The sequence below is a fragment of the Crinia signifera genome, chromosome 19 (assembly GCF_055691185.1).
Source record: "Crinia signifera chromosome 19, ASM5569118v1, whole genome shotgun sequence".
Classification (NCBI taxonomy): domain Eukaryota; kingdom Metazoa; phylum Chordata; class Amphibia; order Anura; family Myobatrachidae; genus Crinia; species Crinia signifera.
The window spans coordinates 2,616,231-2,635,220 of NC_139226.1; the positions used below are offsets into that span (position 1 = coordinate 2,616,231).

At 53.6% G+C, this 18,990-nt stretch overlaps 1 protein-coding gene across 9 annotated transcripts in view; it reads right to left on the bottom strand.

Annotated features, from left to right (window-relative positions):
- The window catches only part of RAP1GAP (RAP1 GTPase activating protein), a 202,832-nt gene that overhangs the window by 10,666 nt on the left and 173,176 nt on the right, over positions 1-18,990 (bottom strand). For 6 of the 9 annotated variants that reach the window (XM_083161794.1, XM_083161789.1, XM_083161790.1 and 3 more), the window contains 8 exons: positions 18,248-18,334; positions 14,841-14,981; positions 12,470-12,598; positions 6,423-6,500; positions 5,160-5,269; positions 4,309-4,491; positions 4,116-4,236; positions 3,386-3,497 (listed from right to left, as the gene is read on the bottom strand). In XM_083161794.1, coding sequence (XP_083017920.1) covers positions 3,386-3,497; positions 4,116-4,236; positions 4,309-4,491; positions 5,160-5,269; positions 6,423-6,500; positions 12,470-12,598; positions 14,841-14,981; positions 18,248-18,334 — 961 coding nt within the window. The remainder of the gene's footprint in view (positions 1-3,385; positions 3,498-4,115; positions 4,237-4,308; positions 4,492-5,159; positions 5,270-6,422; positions 6,501-12,469; positions 12,599-14,840; positions 14,982-18,247; positions 18,335-18,990) is intronic. The other 3 variants (XM_083161791.1, XM_083161795.1, XM_083161792.1) reach the window with 3 other exon arrangements.

An 18,990-nucleotide genomic window follows, 5' to 3' on the forward strand; every position in this document is an offset into this window, starting at 1 on the left:
CAGCGCTTCTGGGAACAGCTACCGAGAACAGAGAAGCGCTACTGGGAACAGCTACCGAGAACAGAGAAGCGCTACTGGGAACAGCTACCGAGAACAGAGCAGCGCTACTGGGAACAGCTACGGAGAACAGAGCAGCGCTACTGGGAACAGCTACCGAGAACAGAGCAGTGCTACTGGGAACAGCTACTGAGAACAGAGAAGTGCTACTGGGAACAGCTACCGAGAACAGAGCAGTGCTACTGGGAACAGCTACCGAGAACAGAGCAGTGCTACTGGGAACAGCTACCGAGAACAGAGCAGTGCTACTGGGAACAGCTACCGAGAACAGAGCAGTGCTACTGGGAACAGATACCGAGAACAGCTACTGAGAACAGAGCAGTGGTACTGGGAACAGCTACTGAGAACAGAGCAGTGCTACTGGGAACAGATACCGAGAACAGCTACTGAGAACAGAGCAGTGCTACTGGGAACAGCTACTGATAACAGAGAAGTGATAAAGGGAACCGATACTGAGAACAGAGCAGTGCTACTGGGACCAGCTACTGAGAACAGAGCAGTGCTACTGGGAACAGCTACCGAGAACAGAGCAGTGCTACTGGGAACAGCTACTGAGAACAGAGCAGTGCTACTGGTAACAGCTACCGAGAACAGAGCAGTGCTACTGGGAACAGCTACCGAGAACAGAGCAGTGCTACTGGGAACAGCTACCGAGAACAGAGCAGTGCTACTGGGAACAGCTACCGAGAACAGAGAAGTGCTACTGGGAACAGCTACCGAGAACAGAGAAGTGCTACTGGGAACAGCTACCGAGAACAGAGAAGCGCTACTGGGAACAGCTACCGAGAACAGAGAAGTGCTACTGGGAACAGCTACCGAGAACAGAGAAGTGCTACTGGGAACAGCTACTGAGAACAGAGCAGTGCTACTGGTAACAGCTACCGAGAACAGAGCAGTGCTACTGGGAACAGCTACCGAGAACAGAGCAGTGCTACTGGGAACAGCTACCGAGAACAGAGAAGTGCTACTGGGAACAGCTACCGAGAATAGAGAAGTGCTACTGGGAACAGCTACCGAGAACAGAGAAGTGCTACTGGGAACAGCTACTGAGAACAGAGCAGTGATACCGAGAACAGCTACTGAGAACAGAGCAGTGCTACTGGGAACAGATACCGAGAACAGCTACTGAGAACAGAGCAGTGGTACTGGGAACAGCTACTGAGAACAGAGCAGTGCTACTGGGAACAGATACCGAGAACAGCTACTGAGAACAGAGCAGTGCTACTGGGAACAGCTACTGATAACAGAGAAGTGATAAAGGGAACCGATACTGAGAACAGAGCAGTGCTACTGGGACCAGCTACTGAGAACAGAGCAGTGCTACTGGGACCAGCTACCGAGAACAGAGCAGTGCTACTGGGACCAGCTACCGAGAACAGAGCAGTGCTACTGGGAACAGCTACTGAGAACAGAGCAGTGCTACTGGGAACAGCTACCGAGAACAGAGCAGTGCTACTGGGAACAGCTACCGAGAACAGAAAAGTGCTACTGGGAACAGCTACCTAGAACAGAGAAGCGCTACTGGGAACAGCTACCGAGAACAGAGCAGCGCTACTGGGAACAGCTACCGGTAACAGAGAAGCGCTACTGGGAACAGCTGCCGAGAACAGAGAAGTGCTACTGGGAACAGCTACCTAGAACAGAGAAGCGCTACTGGGAACAGCTACCGAGAACAGAGCAGTGCTACTGGGAACAGCTACCGAGAACAGAGCAGTGCTACTGGGAACAGCTACCGAGAACAGAAAAGTGCTACTGGGAACAGCTACCGAGAACAGAAAAGTGCTACTGGGAACAGCTACCTAGAACAGAGAAGCGCTACTGGGAACAGCTACCGAGAACAGAGCAGCGCTACTGGGAACAGCTACCGGTAACAGAGAAGCGCTACTGGGAACAGCTGCCGAGAACAGAGAAGTGCTACTGGGAACAGCTACCTAGAACAGAGAAGCGCTACTGGGAACAGCTACCGAGAACAGAGCAGTGCTACTGGGAACAGCTACTGAGAACAAAGCAGTGCTACTGGGAACAGCTACCGAGAACAGAGAAGTGCTACTGGGAACAGCTACCTAGAACAGAGAAGCGCTACTGGGAACAGCTACAGAGAACAGAGCAGCGCTACTGGGAACAGCTACCGGTAACAGAGAAGTGCTACTGGGAACAGCTGCCGAGAACAGAGAAGCGCTACTGGGAACAGCTACCGAGAACAGAGAAGTGCTACTGGGAACAGCTACCTAGAACAGAGCAGCGCTACTGGGAACAGCTACCGGTAACAGAGAAGCGCTACTGGGAACAGCTGCCGAGAACAGAGAAGTGCTACTGGGAACAGCTACCTAGAACAGAGAAGCGCTACTGGGAACAGCTACCGAGAACAGAGCAGTGCTACTGGGAACAGCTACTGAGAACAGAGCAGTGCTACTGGGAACAGCTACCGAGAACAGAGAAGTGCTACTGGGAACAGCTACCTAGAACAGAGAAGCGCTACTGGGAACAGCTACAGAGAACAGAGCAGCGCTACTGGGAACAGCTACCGGTAACAGAGAAGCGCTACTGGGAACAGCTGCCGAGAACAGAGAAGCGCTACTGGGAACAGCTACCGAGAACAGAGAAGTGCTACTGGGAACAGCTACCTAGAACAGAGAAGCGCTACTGGGAACAGCTACCGAGAACAGAGAAGCGCTACTGGGAACAGCTACCGAGAACAGAGAAGCGCTACTGGGAACAGCTACCGAGAACAGAGAAGCGCTACTGGGAACAGCTACCGAGAACAGAGAAGCGCTACTGGGAACAGCTACCGAGAACAGAGCAGTGCTACTGGGAACAGCTACCGAGAACAGAGCAGTGCTACTGGGAACAGCTACCGAGAACAGAGCAGTGCTACTGGGAACAGCTACCGAGAACAGAGAAGCGCTACTGGGAACAGCTACCGAGAACAGAGAAGTGCTACTGGGAACAGCTACCTAGAACAGAGAAGCGCTACTGGGAACAGCTACCGAGAACAGAGAAGCGCTACTGGGAACAGCTACTGAGAACAGAGCAGTGCTACTGGGAACAGATACCGAGAACAGCTACTGAGAACAGAGCAGTGCTACTGGGAACAGCTACTGATAACAGAGCAGTGCTACTGGGAACAGCTACTGATAACAGAGAAGTGATAAAGGGAACAGATACTGAGAACAGAGCAGTGCTACTGGGACCAGCTACTGAGAACAGAGCAGTGCTACTGGGACCAGCTACTGAGAACAGAGCAGTGCTACTGGGAACAGCTACAGAGAAGTGCTACTGGGACCAAGTACTGAGAACTGATGAGTGCAGTGCTAATGATCCCTGGTACCTGATGTACTCCCCCCGCTGGCGGTGCTGATGCTGCTCGCACTGTCCTCCAGCCAGGTGCTGTATATGAATGAGTCCCGCTTCTGGGGGGTTCCTGAGGAGGAGACACTTTCCTGGCAGGCAATAAGAAAGCAGATGGTCATTATAATTATATAATATATATCTCTTATATATTTAGCCAGATCTGTCACTCATCCCCTGTGTAGCTAACATTCCCGCCCAGCGGCATACACAAACCTGCCCCCCCTAGGGAAAAGACCAGTGTTTTATGTGTATAACGTTCCACCCCCTTGACATCACCTCCCCCCGTCCAGCCAGGGCTACAGTACACGCTCCCAACATCCACCATTACTCCAAAGCCACCATTACTCCTGCACCCCCCCTCCCTCTGCCAGCACCCCCCCCCCCCCCCCGGACCCCTGCAACCCCCTTCCCGCGACCCCCCTCCCGCGATTCGCGGGACTCCCGCGACCCCCCCCCTCCCGCGATTTGCGGGACCCCCGCGACCCCCCCCTTCCATGGTTCGCGGACCACCGCCCCCTCCCGCGATTCACGGCACCCCTCCCACAATTCTGTCTCACAATACAAACGTTCACAAATTAAGGCGGTGCAGCCCCTTACACCGGTATGAAGAGCGCCCGTGTTGTAGTATATATATATATAATCTCCTACAAGTGTTACAGGAATATAGATGGCCTGAACTTGTGAGATACGTCAGGCGCTGTCCCTACCATCCCTGTGTCTTCTTCGTCCAACATCTCGTTTTCTTCCACCACGCTGGCAAAGCTGCTGGCGCTGGACGATGAGCGGGAGAAGTCTCTATGAGCTTCTGGTCTGGGCCCGGGTTCTACCCTAAAAGATGAATGAGCAGAATGAGCCCCCACCGGGCAGTATGGCGATGAGGCGGCCCGTCCCGACATGTACCTGTTCTTGGTGGTGGGCATCTCCGGGGAGCTGTGATTAGAGGAATTCTCCGACTTTGGCTCCTGGGAGGCGTTGCCGCAGTCCAGGCTCTTCTGAGGGCCAGTGGGACTTTCTCTGTAAAACATGACAGGGGCCACTCCTGGCGAGCTGAAACCACGCGGCAAAGAGACAACGCTCCGCAACCTTCCACGGGTCATTTACAAACACACACACAGAAAATACTCAGTGAGTTGGAGAACAATGGTCCACCATATCCCCACCATGCTTGTATCCCTGAATGATCTAGCTAGCATGTCCGAAAGAGACGGGGAGCTGCACAGACAGGTAAATCTGTGGGTCCCGGCCGCAACACAGCGGCATTACAATAGCCCGCAGACCCCCGGCGCCCGCACCTACACAGCGCCTCCCTGTGACCGTGGGGTCTGTGGGGCTATTGTTATGCCACTGCCCCAATTACAGACCTACCATTGTTCCCCCTCTTGCTGCTATTCTACCAATGACCACAGACATAGGTCCCAGGATAGATCATAGCACGATCTAGGGCACCAATATGCATGTTCTGAGACATCAGCCAACAGAGGGTCAACGGCCCTTCTCTTCAGAGGTGACATCTACATCCTGGCTATTGACCCACCCCTGAAGTTAAGCCCTCCTCACCTCATTACAATAACCTTCCCATGAGGAAACCTGGTTCCTCATGGGCTGGCCTGGGCTGCACAGGGCGGAGCAAGTTCTAAGGATCCCAGAGCACTACAGGGAGAGCTACTGTCAGTTGGTGCTTCCACCTCCTCGCCGCACACATTGGCGGACACCGCTCTGCACATACAGAATACCCACGTCTCAGGTCTCACCTCTTCTCCTGGACCTCCTGAATGTTCTCTATGCCAATGGCACTGCTGCGGCGTGAGCTGAAGGGACCGGACTTCTTTCTTGTTGGACTCTTTCCTGGCACAATCAGCGACTGGAAAATATTTTGTGGCATTAATGTGACATCATGACGGCGTAACACGTATGCTGATCTGCAATCTACTAATACAGGCTGGAGACAGACATCACCCACCTCCCACTTTGTGTTATAATGGGCCTTATTCCTTATTCTAATTCACTCTTTCTGACAACATCCTTCGTAGAGGGACAAAACCATGTGCACTGCAGGTGGGGCAGATGTAACTTGTGCAGAGAGAATTAGATTTGGGTAAGGTTTTAATTCAAAGTGAGATCTATATTGCAATGTAAAAATAAAGCAGCCAGTATTTACCCTGCACAGAAACAAAACAACTCACCAAAATATAATTCTTCTGCACATTTTACATCTGCCCCTTAGTGCACATGGTTTTGTCCATCTAAGAAGGATTTTGTCAGAAAGAGTGAACTAGAATAAGGCCCTATGTCCCGTGCATTATACTACAGTGTGTGTGTGTGTGTATTATACTGCCGGTGTATAGTATACGCTGCTTGACAGAAAGGGACTATTGGGGGAGGTAATAAGGAGTGGCAGCGAAAACACAGGTGTGTCGTGGCTGCTATCTGGGCGTTTATCGGACTTCAGGGCCGCAGTTCCGTAAATTAGGGAAACGCAGCTGTGGTCTACTTCTGTCTTACTATCAACTATCTATTGTGATCCAGCTGGAAAAGCGAAAAATGTAAATCCTGGAGCCAGCAGCGGTGGTGCATGGAACGTGCACACAGAAAGGGGTATTTAATGTTTGGTATATATTGTACATTTGGATGTAATAGCCCTGAGGACGAGGAGAATTCCCCAAAAACATTCGGCAGGATGGCTTCTTAAATATATGTCAGCTGATTTTTCCACTATATTCCGGTCTCTGAGGCATTTTATGGTGGTTTATATGATACCTTTACCCTCCTGCACACAATACGGTGTGCGAATAATTATGGCTTTCTAGTTGGCGTAGAACCACAAATCCCAGCACTGGCTGCCTATGTGTATATAGCACAGGACGCTGTATATTGTACACACTACACAACAATAACACAATATATACACAACACCTCCTGTCATGTGTATCCCTGTGATCCCTGATTATAATGATCCCACATAATCCCCGGACAGACCAGTAACCTCATCATGCAAAGCAGGAGAAAACATCCACCTCTTCTATGGTTCCTATGCCTATGGCACTCCCGCGGCGTCCATGCCGGCCGGTAGATTTCCCTGGCACAAGCAATGACTAGCAAGCAGAAGGGAGCGTGGCACAAAGACGTGAGGGTGGTGAGGAGAGGGCATCACACCAGGGGTAGGACATAGAAGGGGGCAGCAAGGAGATGCCATAAACGTAATGAGGTTATGTGGAGAAAGACGAGAGGAAACACATCAGGGTAACAAAACCAGATTTGTAGGGAGGGGGGGAGGGGGGGGGGGGGGGGGACAAAAAGTAACGACAGGAGAGAAAAGAGAAAGAAAATACAGGTCATGCAAAGAATGGTTCGTTAGCAGTGGTTAATAATAGATTGAAAATTGTAATGGCAGAGATTCTATGACCACGTCATCCAAGCCCACTGCTAGTACATAACTGTCCTCCCCATGGCCTACCATCACTACGGTGACCAGCCTTCTCTAGGGTCTATGGCTGCCCCGCCTGTGGCCTAGCGTCACTACGGTGTGACCAGCCTTCCCTAGGGTCTATGGCTGCCCTGCCTGTGGCCTAGCGTCACTACGGTGTGACCAGCCTTCCCTAGGGTCTATGGCTGCCCTGCCTGTGGCCTAGCGTCACTACGGTGTGAACAGCCTTCCCTAGGGTCTATGGCTGCCCTGCCTGTGGCCTAGCGTCACTACGGTGTGACCAGCCTTCCCTAGGGTCTATGGCTGCCCTGCCTGTGGCCTAGCGTCACTACGGTGTGACCAGCCTTCCCTAGGGTCTATGGCTGCCCTGCCTGTGGCCTAGCGTCACTACGGTGTGACCAGCCTTCCCTAGGGTCTGTGGCTGCCCTGCCTGTGGCCTAGCGTCACTACGGTGTGACCAGCCTTCCCTAGGGTCTATGGCTGCCCCGCCTGTGGCCTAGCGTCACTACGGTGTGACCAGCCTTCCCTAGGGTCTATGGCTGCCCTGCCTGTGGCCTAGCGTCACTACGGTGTGACCAGCCTTCCCTAGGGTCTATGGCTGCCCTGCCTGTGGCCTAGCGTCACTACGGTGTGACCAGCCTTCCCTAGGGTCTATGGCTGCCCTGCCTGTGGCCTAGCGTCACTACGGTGTGACCAGCCTTCCCTAGGGTCTGTGGCTGCCCTGCCTGTGGCCTAGCGCCACTACGGTGTGACCAGCCTTCCCTAGGGTCTATGGCTGCCCCGCCTGTGGCCTAGCGTCACTACGGTGTGACCAGCCTTCCCTAGGGTCTATGGCTGCCCTGCCTGTGGCATAGCGTCACTACGGTGTGACCAACCTTCCCTAGGGTCTATGGCTGCCCCGCCTGTGGCCTAGCGTCACTACGGTGTGACCAGCCTTCTCTAGGGTCTATGGCTGCCCTGCCTGTGGCCTAGCGTCACTACGGTGTGACCAGCCTTCCCTAGGGTCTATGGCTGCCCTGCCTGTGGCATAGCGTCACTACGGTGTGACCAGCCTTCCCTAGGGTCTATGGCTGCCCCGCCTGTGGCCTAGCGTCACTACGGTGTGACCAGCCTTCCCTAGGGTCTATGGCTGCCCTGCCTGTGCCCTAGCGTCACTACACTGTGACCAGCCTTCCCTAGGGTCTATGGCTGCCCCGCCTGTGGCCTAGCGTCACTACGGTGTGACCAACCTTCCCTAGGGTCTATGGCTGCCCCGCCTGTGGCCTAGCGTCACTATGGTGTGACCAGCCTTCTCTAGGGTCTATGGCTGCCCTGCCTGTGGCCTAGCGTCACTACGGTGTGACCAACCTTCCCTAGGGTCTATGGCTGCCCCGCCTGTGGCCTAGCGTCACTATGGTGTGACCAGCCTTCTCTAGGGTCTATGGCTGCCCTGCCTGTGGCCTAGCGTCACTACGGTGTGACCAACCTTCCCTAGGGTCTATGGCTGCCCCGCCTGTGGCCTAGCGTCACTATGGTGTGACCAGCCTTCTCTAGGGTCTATGACTGCCCTGCCTGTGGCATAGCGTCACTACGGTGTGACCAGCCTTCCCTAGGGTCTATGGCTGCCCTGCCTGTGGCCTAGCGTCACTACGGTGTGACCAGCCTTCCCTAGGGTCTATGGCTGCCCTGCCTGTGGCCTAGCGTCACTACGGTGTGACCAGCCTTCCCTAGGGTCTATGGCTGCCCCGCCTGTGGCCTAGCGTCACTACGGTTTGACCAGCCTTCCCTATGGTCTATGGCTGCCCCGCCTGTGCCCTAGCGTCACTACACTGTGACCATCCTTCCCTAGGGTCTATGGCTGCCCTGCCTGTGCCCTAGCGTCACTACGGTGTGACCATCCTTCCCTAGGGTCTATGGCTGCCCTGCCTGTGGCCTAGCTTTACTACGGTGTGACCAGCCTTCCCTAGGGTCTATGGCTGCCCTGCCTGTGGCCTAGCGTCACTACGGTGTGACCAGCCTTCCCTAGGGTCTATGGCTGCCCTGCCTGTGGCCTAGCGTCACTACGGTGTGACCAGTCTTCTCTATGGTCTATGGCTGCCCTGCCTGTGGCCTAGCGTCACTACGGTGTGACCAGCCTTACCTAGGGTCTATGGCTGCCCTGCCTGTGGTCTAGCGTCACTACGGTGTGACCAGCCTTCCCTAGGGTCTATGGCTGCCCTGCCTGTGGCCTAGCGTCACTACGGTGTGACCATCCTTCCCTAGGGTCTATGGCTGCCCTGCCTGTGGCCTAGCGTCACTACGGTGTGACCATCCTTCCCTAGGGTCTATGGCTGCCCTGCCTGTGGCCTAGCGTCACTACGGTGTGGTCAGCCTTCCCTATGGTCTATGGCTGCCCTGCCTGTGGCCTAGCGTCACTACGGTGTGGTCAGCCTTCCCTAGGGTCTATGGCTGCCCTGCCTGTGGCCTAGCGTCACTACGGTGTGACCATCCTTCCCTAGGGTCTATGGCTGCCCTGCCTGTGGCCTAGCGTCACTACGGTGTGACCATCCTTCCCTAGGGTCTATGGCTGCCCTGCCTGTGGCCTAGCGTCACTATGGGGTGACCAGCCTTCCCCAGGGTCTTCTATGGCTGCCCTGCCTGTGGTCTACCATCACTGACGGGTAGGTAATTATCATGGATGGGAGCACAATGGCGGTAGATGCGCCTGCCTCAGAATCGGGCCCAGAAGCACTTGTGGCACATAAGGCGGGTACGCCTCAGGCGTAGAGGAACCTGACACGTGTGGTACAGCGGATGCGCAGCTACAACCAGGCGCTCCCAATCTCATCATTTTATGTTCAGTCTATTGTCCTAAGCCGGGATCATTTCCTACATTATACATCAGGTCCCTGGCCGTATAATACACACCATAACCGCCAATCACAGTAACTGACCCACAGGCAGCATTACGCATAATGAGGCGGGAAATGTTACTGTAACTGGGGTACCCAAAGGGCTGACCCTGCAGCTGGGGCAAGTAATCTACCCCCCTCACCTGTACACTATTCCCCACCTGCCTGCTACAGCCCAACATCTCCCATCCTTATCACACAGACCATGGAGTATATGCCCCTCCCCTGCACACTATCCCCCACCTGCCTGCTACAGCCCAACATCTCCCATCCTTATCACACGGACCATGGAGTATATGCCCCTCTCCTGCACACTATCCCCCACCTGCCTGCTACAGCCCAACATCTCCCATCCTTATCACACGGACCATGGAGTATATGCCCCTCCCATGCACACTATCCCCCACCTGCCTGCCCAACATCTCCCATCCTTATCACACGGACCATGGAGTATATGCCCCTCTCCTGCACACTATCCCCCACCTGCCTGCTACAGCCCAACATCTCCCATCCTTATCACACGGACCATGGAGTATATGCCCCTCCCATGCACACTATCCCCCACCTGCCTGCCCAACATCTCCCATCCTTATCACACGGACCATGGAGTATATGCCCCTCCCCTGCACACTATCCCCCACCTGCCTGCTACAGCCCAACATCTCCCATCCTTATCACACGGACCATGGAGTATATGCCCCTCCCCTGCACACTATCCCCCACCTGCCTGCCCAACATCTCTCATCCTTATCACACAGACCATGGAGTATATGCCCCTCCCCTGCACACTATCCCCCACCTGCCTGCCCAACATCTCCCATCCTTATCACACGGACCATGGAGTATATGCCCCTCCCCTGCACACTATCCCCCACCTGCCTGCCCAACATCTCCCATCCTTATCACACGGACCATGGAGTATATGCCCCTCCCCTGCACACTATCCCCCACCTGCCTGCCCAACATCTCCCATCCTTATCACACAGACCATGGAGTATATGCCCCTCCCCTGCACACTATCCCCCACCTGCCTGCCCAACATCTCCCATCCTTATCACACGGACCATGGAGTATATGCCCCTCCCCTGCACACTATTCCCCACCTGCCTGCTACAGCCCAACATCTCCCATCCTTATCACACGGACCATGGAGTATATGCCCCTCCCCTGCACACTATCCCCCACCTGCCTGCCCAACATCTCCCATCCTTATCACACGGACCATGGAGTATATGCCCCTCCCCTGCACACTATCCCCCACCTGCCTGCCCAACATCTCTCATCCTTATCACACAGACCATGGAGTATATGCCCCTCCCCTGCACACTATCCCCCACCTGCCTGCCCAACATCTCCCATCCTTATCACACGGACCATGGAGTATATGCCCCTCCCCTGCACACTATCCCCCACCTGCCTGCCCAACATCTCCCATCCTTATCACACGGACCATGGAGTATATGCCCCTCCCCTGCACACTATCCCCCACCTGCCTGCCCAACATCTCCCATCCTTATCACACGGACCATGGAGTATATGCCCCTCCCCTGCACACTATCCCCCACCTGCCTGCCCAACATCTCCCATCCTTATCACACGGACCATGGAGTATATGCCCCTCCCCTGCACACTATTCCCCACCTGCCTGCTACAGCCCAACATCTCCCATCCTTATCACACGGACCATGGAGTATATGCCCCTCCCCTGCACACTATCCCCCACCTGCCTGCCCAACATCTCCCATCCTTATCACACGGACCATGGAGTATATGCCCCTCCCCTGCACACTATCCCCCACCTGCCTGCTACAGCCCAACATCTCCCATCCTTATCACACGGACCATGGAGTATATGCCCCTCCAATGCACACTATCCCCCACCTGCCTGCCCAACATCTCTCATCCTTATCACACAGACCATGGAGTATATGCCCCTCCCCTGCACACTATCCCCCACCTGCCTGCCCAACATCTCCCATCCTTATCACACGGACCATGGAGTATATGCCCCTCCCCTGCACACTATCCCCCACCTGCCTGCCCAACATCTCCCATCCTTATCACACGGACCATGGAGTATATGCCCCTCCCCTGCACACTATCCCCCACCTGCCTGCTACAGCCCAACATCTCCCATCCTTATCACACGGACCATGGAGTATATGCCCCTCCCCTGCACACTATCCCCCACCTGCCTGCCCAACATCTCCCATCCTTATCACACGGACCATGGAGTATATGCCCCTCCCCTGCACACTATCCCCCACCTGCCTGCTACAGCCCAACATCTCCCATCCTTATCACACGGACCATGGAGTATATGCCCCTCCAATGCACACTATCCCCCACCTGCCTGCCCAACATCTCTCATCCTTATCACACAGACCATGGAGTATATGCCCCTCCCCTGCACACTATCCCCCACCTGCCTGCCCAACATCTCCCATCCTTATCACACAGACCATGGAGTATATGCCCCTCCCCTGCACACTATCCCCCACCTGCCTGCCCAACATCTCCCATCCTTATCACACGGACCATGGAGTATATGCCCCTCCCCTGCACACTATCCCCCACCTGCCTGCTACAGCCCAACATCTCCCATCCTTATCACACGGACCATGGAGTATATGCCCCTCCCCTGCACACTATCCCCCACCTGCCTGCCCAACATCTCCCATCCTTATCACACGGACCATGGAGTATATGCCACACTAGGAATGACCAGATTTGCGTCCGTGAGACTTAGGGTGCCAATAATACTTACTATCCCGGGCAGTTTAGGGATATCTGGGTTGTGCCCGAAGCTGCCGCTGTGGCTGGTGGACACGGTGTGCTGCTTCTTACTGCTGAGCCCCATCGCGTCCATGGACTGACTGCGGCTCCTGATGACTCGCTGCAAACACAGAGACCGGCGTCACTGCTGTAACTTACACGGGGAGAAGACATATTTCACAAGTTCACTCGACCCCTTGTTATATGGGGATACTGTCATCTGGTCTACAGCATGTTGGTCGACAAGCATTGGGTCGACACTGTTAGGTTGACAGGTCATTAGGTCAACAGTGTCTAGGTCGACATAGGTCGGTATGCACACCGCCAAACTCACTGCGCTCGGCACACTTTTATATTCTCCCTCCACACCGTAGTGAATGGCAGGGCATGAAATACAGCCTGTCGGCACATGTCGGCTCCAGATTTTTTTTAAGCTCTTGTCGACCTTTTACCCTGTCGACCAATAGTGGTTGACCTTATGTCAATCTATCATGAGTCCAGATACCCTACTGAGAAACCACTGATGTCTAATCCTAATATTCTGAATACAAATGTCACAGGTTCATACATGCAGTACCATCCTCCAGCCACCAGGTGTCACTATTCACTGCTATTTCCTCTCAGAGAGCTACAGTAGTATTGTATGTAGTCTGCAGAAGGACATCCAGTGGCCCTCACACGCTGGCCACTCTCAGCAGACAATGGTAAATGACCCCTGAGAATTGATTGGATGAAGTTAAAACCAATGTCGGACAGAAGTAATGTTTAATTTTTCCAAAAACTGTTACATAGATTGTCAGGATCCGATCAGGTGATGGATTGAATAAATCATGCCTCCAATTATTATGTCAGAAGAAGGCATTTCATGTAGTCTGTTCGTGAAATCATGTCTTCTGTTATTATTATGTGTGAGCTCAATGTATTTCTGGTATTGTTTGTACAATCATGTCTGCTATTATTATGTGTGAGATCAGGACATGTCATGTAGTATGTGTGTAACCCTAATGTGACCCCTGCCGAGTGTAAGACTGTGGACATTCCCTCAGAGTGACCATCTGTAGAATTCTCTGAAGGTAGGATGTCAGATACAATCTGAGACCCCTCATAAATCAGATTGGGGGTTAGAGCAATAGTGACCAGGCAACAGGCCAAAGGTGCTCCGCCCCTCCACTAAAGGTCTCCTATCACATGAGGAATGGGTATCAATCACTTTGAAAGCAGCAGACGATTTCTGTATGTACTGTAGAAGATCCATTATCTAGGGACATTCACTACGTACAGCAGGGAAATGGTCAAAATCCCAAGGGTGGGAGGGATGAGGGAGCCTGCAGATAAAACCACTCTCTTGTCAATATGTGAATGTTACTTCTTGGGGAACAGCAAGCTAGCTGGAAGCGACCAGAGATTTCAATTGGGAACCCCCCCCCCCCCCCACTACAGAACCAGTACTTGGGTGTAAGATACAGTTCTGTCCTTTTTCCCTTTTATTTTGTTTGAGATGTATTTCTCTTGTGTGTACTTTAAAATCATTGTAATATCTTGTAACCATTTTTATCACTAAAGCGCTGTAGTATTTCTAGGAATAAATAATGCATATTCCCAGTTCTGACTTTGTGTTCTTAGGACCCTTTACGCCAGAAGAGAACGCTACAATGTTACTTTGTTTTATACTGTATTGTGTGGTCAGGTGCGAGCAAGGCATACAGATGGAGCGTGGGCCATCTTTTGCAGACGGTCGCCCCGGGTCCCTGCCGCCTTGCCGCACCCCCCCCCCCCCAACCCTGTCCGTCTCTCTGAAGCGGAGACGGACAGGGTTCCCGTCCCCCCGCCGACGGGAAACTGGGACACACGTGGGTGTGAGACGCACGAGCGTCCCAGTCTATCGCCGGCGCTCGCCAGTGCAAGGGATCTGGCGAGCGCCGGCCAAAGATGGGACACGCTCCATCTGTAGTGAACCCCAGTCATGGCCGGAGCTGCTCAGATTGACGTATCTGAGGAGGCGACCAGGTGGGTCCGTGACATAGATTCTGCTTAGTACAGGCATGTCCAAACTATGGCGCTCTAGCTGTTGTGAAACTACATGTCCCATCATGCCTTGCCACAGTTTTACTATTAGGGAATGCTAAAACTATGGCAAGGCATGCTGGGATGTGTAGTTTTGCAACAGCTGGAGGGCCACAGTTTGGACATGCCTGGCTTAGTACATAGGTGACAGCTGATGGGTATAGCAGCAGTTTAATGGCTGTATGGCCATAATCTTCCTGAGTGTTCTGGTGTAGGTTTCCAGTGGTAAACTCTCAGGCCATCCTGGGGGCATTCACCTCCATCTAACCCCACGTTGGGGGCACTCCCCTCCATCTTACCTTAAAAGATTCAAAGAAGCCTCCTCCCCCGCCACCTCCATTCTCCATCTTGTCATCATCGCCGCAGAGGCCCATCATGGACTGGCTGTTAATGTGAAGCTCCTCATACAGGGTCTCTAGTAACGCTGCACGTGTACGTTCCTGGGGTGATAATGGAGAGCAATAAATGGAGAGAGCTTTGGTTTTACTTTGCTCTGGCAACACAAACTTGTGGCTTCTACAAAAAGACAACGTTCTCCTCATCTAATCCAAGATGGAAACAGTCCCACTCATCTAACCCAAGGTAAGAACAGTCTCCCTCATCTAACCCAAGATAGAAACAGTCCCACTCATCTAACCCAAGGTAAGAACAGTCTCCCTCATCTAACCCAAGATGGGAACAGTCCCACTCATCTAACCCAGGGTGGGAACAGATCCCCTCATCTAACCCAAGATGGGAACAGTCCCACTCATCTAACCCAAGATGGGAACAGTCCCACTCATCTAACCCAAGGTAAGAACAGTCTCCCTCATCTAACCCAGGGTGGGAACAGTCCCACTCATCTAACCCAAGATGGGAACAGACCCACTCATCTAACCCAGGGTGGGAACAGTCCCACTCATCTAACCCAGGGTGGGAACAGTCCCACTCATCTAACCCAGGGTGGGAACAGTCCCACTCATCTAACCCAAGGTGTGAACAGTCCCACTCATCTATCCCAAGATGGGAACAGACCCCTTCATCTAATTTGGGGTGGGAACAGTCCCACTCATCTAACCCGGGGTGGGAACAATACCACTCATCTATCCCAAGATGGGAACAGACCCCTTCATCTAATTTGGGGTGGGAACAGTCCCACTCATCTAACCCGGGGTGGGAACAGTCCCACTCATCTATCCCAAGATGGGAACAGACCCCTTCATCTAATTTGGGGTGGGAACAGTCCCACTCATCTAACCCGGGGTGGGAACAATACCACTCATCTATCCCAAGATGGGAACAGACCCCTTCATCTAACCCGGGGTGGGAACAGTCCCACTCATCTAACCCGGGGTGGGAACAGTCCCACTCATCTAACCCAAGGTGGGAACAGTCCCACTCATCTATCCCAAGATGGGAACAGACCCCTTCATCTAATTTGGGGTGGGAACAGTCCCACTCATCTAATCCGGGGTGGGAACAATCCCACTCATCTATCCCAAGATGGGAACAGACTCCTTCATCTAATTTGGGGTGGGAACAGTCCCACTCATCTAACCCGGGGTGGGAACAGTCCCACTCATCTAACCCAAGGTGGGAACAGTCCCAATCATCTAACCCAAGATGGGAACAGTCCCTCTCATCTAATTCAAGATGGGAACAGTCTCCCTCATCTGGCCCAAGGTGGGAACAGCCCCCCACTCATATAACCCAAGATGGGAACAGACCCCCTCATCTACCCCAAGGTGGAAACAGTCCCACTCATCTAACCCATGAGGGGAACAGTCTCCCTCGTCTACCCCAAGGTGGGAACAGCCCCGCTCATATAACCCAAGGTGGGAACAGACCCCGTCATCTAACTCAAGATGGGAACAGTCTCCCTCATCTAACCCAAGGTGGGAACAGCCGCGCTCATATAACCCAAGGTGGGAACAGACCCCCTCATCTAACCCAAGATGGGAACAGTCCCCCTCATCTAACCCAAGATGGGAACAGTCCCCCTCATCTAATCCAAGATGGGAACAGATTCCCTAATCTAAGACAAAATGGGGACAGTCCCACTCATCTAACCTGGGGTGGGAACAGATCCCCTTCTCTAGCCCAAGATGGGAACAGACCCCTTCATCTAACCTAGGGTGGGAACAGACACCCTCATCTAACCCAAGATGGGAACAGTCCCCCTCATATAACCAAAGGTGGGAAGAGACCCCTTCATCTGACCCAACAGACCCCTCATCTTACTCAAGGTGGGAACTATTTCCCTCATCTAGCCAGGGGTGGGAATATTCTTCTTCATCTAACCCAAGGTACGAACAGTGTGTATGGTATGGCGGTCCAACAGGGGGTATACCCACGGTTAGTATCCCGATGTTGGAATCCTGACTGCTGATGCTCCAACAGGGGGGGCAGGTGCAAAGAAACCCCTTGCGGACTCACTGCGCTCGCCACGCTGCAGGCTCGGTGGTTCGCTTCACTCGCCACATGTTCTTTTCTCCCACTATGGGGGACATGGACCCCCGCAACAGAGAATAGTCGGGATACTGACCGTCGGGATCCCCCGTCGGGCAGTCATCCAGCACCCAAGAACAGTCACCCATATCTAACACAAGGGGGCACCCCCCTCCATCTAACACCATGGTGGGGGCACTCCCTCCATCTTACCCCACGGTGGGGTCACTCACCTCCATCTAACTCAAAAGTGGGAGCACTCACCTCCATCTAACACCATGGTGGGGGCATACCCCTCCATCTTACCCCACGGTGGGGTCACTCACCTCCATCTAACCCAACAGTGGGAGTACTCACCTCCATCTAACCCCACGGTGGGGGCACTCACCTCCATCTAACCCCACTGTGGGTGCACCCCACTCCATCTAACCACACTGTGGGGGCACCCCCCTCCATCTAACCCCACTGTAGGGGCACCCCCCTCCATCTTACCCCACTGTGGGGGCACTCACCTCCATCTAACCCCACTGTGGGGGCACTCACCTCCATCTAACCCCACTGTTGGGGCACTCACCTCCATCTAACCCCACTGTGGGGGCACTCACCTCAATCTAACCCCACTGTGGGGGCACTCACCTCCATCTAACCCCACTGTGGGGGAACTCACCTCCATCTAACCACACTGTGGGGGCACCCCCCTCCATCTAACCCCACGGTGAGATTAATCACCTCCATCTAAACCCATGGTGGGGGCACTCACCTCCATCTAACCCCACGGTGGGGGCACTCACCTCCATCTAACCCCACTGTGGGGGCACTCACCTTCATCTAACCCCACTGTAGGTGCACTCACCTCCATCTAACCCCACTGTGGGGGCACTCACCTCCATCTAACCCCACTGTGGGGGCCCTCACCTCCATCTAACCCCACTGTGGGGGCACTCACCTCAATCTAACCCCACTGTGGGGGCACTCACCTCCATCTAACACCACTGTTGGGGCACCCCCCTCCACCTAACACCACTGTGGGGGCACTCACCTCCATCTAACCCCACTGTGGGGGCACTCACCTCCATCTAACACCACTGTGGGGGCACCCCCCTCCACCTAACACCACTGTGGGGGCACCCCCCTCCACCTAAACTCGATGGGCTAAACATACCCAATTGTGGCATTTATATTTTCGGTAGGGTTGTTTCCAAAAAGGAACTGTTTTTTACTATTACCAGTGCGTCAGTAGCGACAGCTGGGACACCCACCCTGCAGGAAGCCGACTTACCTCCAACTTAGCAAACTTCTCTGCCTTATAACAGGCGTATTCCGCATTGATCAGCTTAGTCAGGAGATACTCCTGGAACTCGGGGCCCTGAGTAAGAGACAACATGAGGATTCAGTAAATAAGAACTACAAAACCCAGCATGTCCTGACAAAATCTGTGAACATGCAACCAACATAATATCGTTGGCATCATGTGACTGCATGACATTAACCCTCTACATCCCACAGTGCCAGGTGCACACAAGGGGTTATTATCCTCCTGCAACATGTGACTGCGGAACATTAACCCTCTACATCCCAGTGTCTGGTGCACACAAGGGGTTATTATCCTCCTGCATCATGTGACTGCAGAACATTAACCCTCTACATCCCACAGTGTCCGGTGCACACAAGGGGTTATTATCCTCCTGCATCATGTGACTGCAGAACATTAACCCTCTACATCCCACAGTGTCTGGTGCACACAAGGGGTTATTATCCTCCTGCATCATGTGACTGCAGAACATTAACCCTCTACATCCCACAGTGTCCGCTGCACACAAGGGGTTATTATCCTCCTGCATCATGTGACTGCAGAACATTAACCCTATACATCCCACTGTGTCTGGTGCACACAAGGGGTTATTATCCTCCTGCATCATGTGACTGCAGAACATTAACCCTCTACATCCCACAGTGTCTGGTGTACACAAGGGGTTATTATCCCCAGAATCATGTGACTGCAGAACATTAACCCTCTACATC